The 6000-nt window shown below is 44.5% G+C and overlaps 1 protein-coding gene across 2 annotated transcripts; it reads left to right on the forward strand.

The window, feature by feature from the left end:
• The first annotated feature begins 681 nt into the window (after positions 1-681).
• LOC136483677 (disease resistance protein RPM1-like) lies at positions 682-5294 on the forward strand. 2 transcript variants are annotated; one of them, XM_066480807.1, is made up of 3 exons: positions 682-867; positions 1442-1503; positions 2275-5294. In XM_066480807.1, exon 3 carries the CDS (start codon positions 2284-2286, stop codon positions 5014-5016), a length of 2733 nt encoding a protein of 910 aa, XP_066336904.1. In that variant the 5' UTR covers positions 682-867; positions 1442-1503; positions 2275-2283; the 3' UTR covers positions 5017-5294. The 2 variants fall into 2 exon arrangements, with proteins under 2 accessions (XP_066336904.1, XP_066336905.1); XM_066480808.1 differs by lacking the exon at positions 1442-1503.
• The last annotated feature ends 706 nt before the right edge of the window (positions 5295-6000 follow it).

The raw sequence follows: 6000 nt of genomic DNA on the forward strand, positions 1-6000 counted from the left end.
TCATGGACTAATTAGGCTTAAAACGTTCGTCTCGTAATTTCCAACCAAATTGTATAATTAGTTTTTTTTCGTCTACATTTAATGCTCCATACACATATCATAAGATTTGATGTGATGGCTACTGTAGCACTTTTTTGAAATTTAAGGTGGCAACTAAACACGCGCTAACCGAATTGAAGAGTTCTTTCAAAAGGACACGTACTAAATGAACCCACGAACCAGAGCCAAGAAGTAAGGGACTTTTTGGAGCAAAGATCTGAACCCTAGGATATCAAAATCCAACGCATGGGACATCTTGCCTGAGCCAGATAACTTCTGGTAGTCCAACCAAACAGCCCTAAGTGATGCAAATCTAAAAGACAATACACACAAGATATAATAATACGGATGGAACATCAATATTATGTACACAAAATAATTCCACAGTTGCAGAAATATAAAGCCACTACAGTACATCCTAATCGATAAGAACATCCAGTTGATTTTTAATAATAGTTAAGCCACTGAAGCACATCCTAATCAGGGGTTGTTCATGAAAGCAACTGTTGGTAGGAGTGGTAGGACCCGGTTCCTCCCACGAGGCATCGAACATCACTGGCGCCTGCACGTGCAGAGAAAATGTGCCGATGGCGACTGCACCAGCAGCAGCGGTTGGTCTGGCCCGTAGACTTTGCCAGGTCTTCCTAGACAATTCATCAGGAATTAAAAAAAAAGCAGTAGAGTTCGCAAGACTCTAGGTGCTGTGCTGTCTTGTATGCATCTCCCATCTCCAAGTCATGGTGCCTCCCTCACCAGTCACCAGTGAAGAACTCCGAGCGTGAGAGGCATCGCTAGCTCTCACGGCAGATCTGCTGCGATCGACTGCAGGTGCGTACGAGTTCTTGCCTGCAACTCATCGAGATTATATTCAGCAGCGTCATGGATGATGATGAATACAATCTGCCGTTAAGCTGGACGTGTCTTTGTTAGTTGTTCTGCTTCTGCCGTTAATTGGTCACGGGTCGTGTCTGCAGACTCTGTTCTAGCACTGTTCTCTACTGCAAAGTCTGCATCTCGGTCGGGTCAACGCTACTAGTTCACCAGATCTATCTCCTGTTTCGACAGTCGAGATCACTGTCCTTTCGATCTTGACTGCAAATTAAACGGATCAAGCTCTTGGCTAGCGCACGAGATGACCATCCTACCACATGTTCCGCTCCATCCACCCGTTCACGGTTCATCCCAACTCCCAAACTCCTGCGTCATCCTGTGCCCGCGATGTGCTCGACGGAATGCGCCGCCGAGATCGATCATCGATGGTCTACGGACAAGCGCCGGAATGGCCAAGCGGGGCGGGGGGCGGCGGCGCGCGCGTTGAAAGGAAACTGATACATGATAGCCGAACTGCCCTTCTCATTCCCTAACCGCGTCTAACCTGCTCACCTCTTGTTTAATGCCGCAGGTTTGGTCTCACTGCCGGATTCGTCCTCCCGTTCGTTCCTCTCTGGACTAAGCCTCCAGCAGGTGCGCATTTGCTAGTCAAATTAGCCAACACTGCCCTATTTATGTTTTGTTCTTCCTCTCCTGAACACGGTGGTGGTAGCCCTGATGTTCCAGGCAATCCTATTAGGCTAGTGTTATACTCGCTGGCATGCAAGTTGATGCTGTCAATTGAGTCTCTCCCGGGAGCAACTTTACGAATACGAAACTAGCACGGCCATCAATTGTTAGTCATGGTTGCCCAGATCTGTTTAGCCTAAAGAAAATCTGGAAGCAAATAAACGAATATGTTACAGTTGTGGGTATCTAGAAAATGGGGTAGCAACTGGATCTTCTGTCCAAGTGTGCCACCAAGTGGCTCTCTCTACAGTTTTACCTTGTTCTGATCCATTATTCAGTTGCATAATTTTTCATTTCTAGATGCTGATAATTGCTACATCTTTATAGATATTATATATATATAAAAGTATTAGATTCCACTATTTTAGTTACCTCTTCAGGAAAATGAGCAAAACTTCTCTGTTCTATGCCAAATTGTATTAGACGAGGTCCATTTGGCAATGGCATATGGTATTGATACACTGCATGTGCGATACATTATATTTTAAAGTTTCCTATCATATATGCTTTAAGTTTTGCTGAGACAACACCCCATTTGCTGAAAGATAATGAGGCAGAGTAGAATCGCTGGGGACCAGGGGGGATTTTTTTTTTTTTACCTATGAGTTCAGCTCATATCTTTCAATTCAAATTTGCTTTACCTACAACATGACAAACTGTGTCTTTATTGTTCAGCACAAATTTATGGCAGAAGCAGTGCTCCTTGCTGTCACTAAGATTGGTTCTGGTCTAGGGGATGGACCCGCCAATGCCCTTATAAATAAGCTGTCTGAAAAAGTTCAAGCTCTGAAGGAACTTCCATGGAAAGTGGATCAAATAAGGATGAAACTGATATTCATGGGCAAAATTATACAGCAGATTGGCACAGTCTACCTTACAGATGAGCTTGTCAAGAGTTGGATTGGGGAGGTCCGGAAGGTGGCCTACCGGGTTGAGGATGTAGTAGACAAGTACTCATACCATCTTCTTCAACTAGAGGAAGAAGGGTTCCTGAAGAAGTATTTCGTCAAGGGTACACACTATGCCATTGTTTTCAGTGACATTGCTGATGAGGTAGCTGCGATAGAAGGGGAGATCCAGCAAGTTATTCAGATGAAGGAGCAATGGTTGCAGCCATCCCAGCTTGTCCCTCACCCCGACCAACTCGCTGAGATTGAAAGACAGCGTTCCCAAGATAGCTTCCCAGAATTTGTCAAAGATGAAGATCTAGTAGGAATTGAAGAAAATAGAAAATTGCTGACTGGATGGGTTTACTCAGAAGAGCAGGGAAGCACTGTGATAACTGTTTCTGGTATGGGTGGGCTGGGAAAATCTACACTGGTTACAAATATTTACGAACGTGAAAAAGTCAACTTCCCGGTACATGCTTGGATCGTTGTGTCACAGATCTACACAGTCGAGTCTCTGTTGAGAAAGCTACTCTGGAAGATTGGGCATATGGAACCTCCAGTGCCAAGAGAGATTGACAAAATGGACGTACATGACTTGAAGGAAGCAATAAAGAGAAAACTCCAAAATAGAAAATGCTTGATTGTACTGGATGATGTTTGGGAGCAAGAAGTATACTTCAAAATACATGATGCTTTCCAGGCGCTCCAAGGAAGCCGCATCATCATTACAACACGAAAGGACCATGTTGGTGCTATTGCTTCCTTTGACCACCATCTTGAGCTCCAACCGTTGTGTGGGCCTGATGCATTTGAACTTTTCTGTAGAAGGGCTTTTCACAACAGGAAGGACCACAAATGCCCCGAGGAGCTTCAGGAAATTGCTGGTGAAATAGTGAAAAGGTGTCATGGCCTGCCGCTAGCAGTTGTTACAATTGGCAGCTTGTTGTCATCAAGACCACAAATAAACATTTGGAATCAAACATACAACCAGCTTCGGAGTGAGTTGTCAACCAATGATCATGTCCGAGCAATCTTAAATCTAAGCTACCATGATCTATCTGGAGACCTCAGAAATTGCTTCTTGTATTGCAGCTTGTTTCCTGAAGACTACCCCATGTCACGCGAAACCCTTGTGCGGCTTTGGGTTGCAGAAGGTTTTGTTCTGAGCAAAGAGAAGAATACACCAGAGGAAGTGGCTGAGGGAAATCTCATGGAACTGATCCACCGTAATATGCTTGAAGTTGTAGACTATGATGAGCTTGGCAGGGTTAGCACTTGCAAGATGCATGATATCATGCGGGACCTGGCACTTTGTGTTGCCAAAGAAGAGAAGTTTGGTTCCGCAAACGAATATGGTGAACTGGTACAGGTGGACAAGAATGTCCGTCGCTTGTCATTATGTGGGTGGAATGTCAATGCGTCACCTAAGGTTCAATTTCCATGTCTTCGAACTCTTGTGGCGCAGGGAATAATTTCATTCTCCCCTGACATGTTGTCCTCAATTATGTCTCAATCAAGCTATTTGACAGTTCTTGAGCTGCAAGATTCTGAGATCACTGAGGTGCCAGCATTTATAGGAAACCTCTTTAACCTTCGGTATATTGGGTTAAGGCGCACCAAAGTCAAGTCACTCCCAGAGTCCATCGAGAAGCTCTTCAACCTCCACACTCTGGACATTAAACAAACTCAAATAGAAAAGCTGCCACGAGGGATTGTTAAGGTCAAGAAACTAAGGCACCTTTTGGCTGACAGGTTTGCAGATGAGAAGCAGTCAGAGTTCAGATATTTCATTGGAGTGCAAGCACCTAAAGGTCTGCTGAACCTTGAAGAACTACAGACTCTTGAGACAGTGCAGGCGAGCAAAGACTTGGCTGAACAGCTGAAGAAACTGATGCAACTCAGAAGCATATGGATCGACAATGTTAGTGCTGAAGATTGCGCTAATCTTTTTGCGACCATTTCGACAATGCCACTTCTTTCCAGCCTCCTAATCTCTGCAAGTGATGTGAATGAGACACTTTGCCTCCAAGCCCTTGCACCGAAATTTCCCAAGCTCCACAGACTAATTGTAAGGGGGCGCTGGGCTGATGAGACTCTGGAATATCCAATATTTCGCAACCATGGGAAACATCTAAAATATTTAGCGCTTAGCTGGTGTCAGCTTGGTGAAGATCCATTGGGGGTCCTTGCTCCACACGTGCCAAACCTCACTTATTTGAGCTTTAACAGGGTGAATAGTGCAAGCACTTTGGTTCTTTCTGCAGGGTGCTTTCCTCACCTGAAAACACTCGTCCTGAAGAAAATGCCTAACGTCGAGCAGCTGGAGATTGGACATGGTGCTCTTCCATGCATCGAAGGTCTGTACATCATGTCCCTAGCGCAGCTGGATAAGGTCCCTCAAGGCATCGAATCCCTTCTCTCCCTCAAGAAGCTTTGGCTTCTCTACCTGCACGGGGAATTTAGAACACAGTGGCTAACGAATGGGATGCACCAGAAGATGCAGCATGTTCCAGAGATTCGCGTCTAGGATGGGGGACAGCCAGATGGTTATTTCTGCAGTACTATGCTTGTATGGTGTGTCTGTGAAAGAACTATGTTTTTTGTACGTTTTAATCCCTTTTTCGTCCATTAAGTCATGAATTGTTGTTACATCTGAATTTCACTTGCAGACTCAAAACGCTTGCCTTGAGTATCTTCGTTAGACCCATATATGAGTTGTGTTGGTTCAGTTGCTTTAATAATACTTGTTTGTTCGAGACATTTGCCTTCTGTATTGAACTTCATGCAAATGATGTTATGATCAAACTAGCATCTCCATGTATTTTGATTTTTTTTACGTGCCTTATAGATATTATTGATTCCCATATCATCACATGTTTGGTCGGCTTAACACTATGTTGTATATGAGAATGGAAGAAAATCATATTGGTGATACATTGGCTGCAGTGTGCTGACTGGTGATTCTAAGTTTAGGGAAAGGTTCAGCTCTTCTTCTAATTTATTATTGAAATACAATGCTGACTTTTTTGTTTGAAAATCTATCGAAACGGTACAAAACAATTGGATAATGTTGAATTCATGTACCCTAGGCTACAAATTTTTCAGATGATGCTTGTAATCTAAGTTGTAGTAGTTTATATTAACAAATAAAGAAATTTCGATATTGGATTCTCATTCGATGTTTTTGTATTAGAAAAAAATGCTCTAGTGTTGCAAGTTTGCAACTGCAGCTACCAGCCTACCGGAGATGGCAACGTCGAGAGGCTGGGGGCTGCTGGACTGGGGACTTGCGCGCGGTTGCGCCGCTATCAGGTCTCTTCACCGCTTGCAGGCTCTGCACCTGTAGTTGCCCTTTGCCCCACAGCAAAAAAATTTCAGGTGTCGAGACGGAGGAGCTCTAGCATTGGAGGATTTGGAGAAGAAACCCTCTCTCAAAGGGGCTGTCGAAACCGGAGGAGACGACGGAGAGGGGCGTCGGCGCGTCGCTTGGTAGCGGCGACATTACGCGCAC

Source organism: Miscanthus floridulus, chromosome 9, assembly GCF_019320115.1.
Source record: "Miscanthus floridulus cultivar M001 chromosome 9, ASM1932011v1, whole genome shotgun sequence".
Classification (NCBI taxonomy): Eukaryota; Viridiplantae; Streptophyta; class Magnoliopsida; order Poales; family Poaceae; genus Miscanthus; species Miscanthus floridulus.

Excerpts from the sequence above, each read along its gene's own strand:
- LOC136483677 (XM_066480807.1), top strand. The coding sequence starts at position 2,284 with ATGGCAGAAGCAGTGCTCCTTGCTGTCACTAAGATTGGTTCTGGTCTA.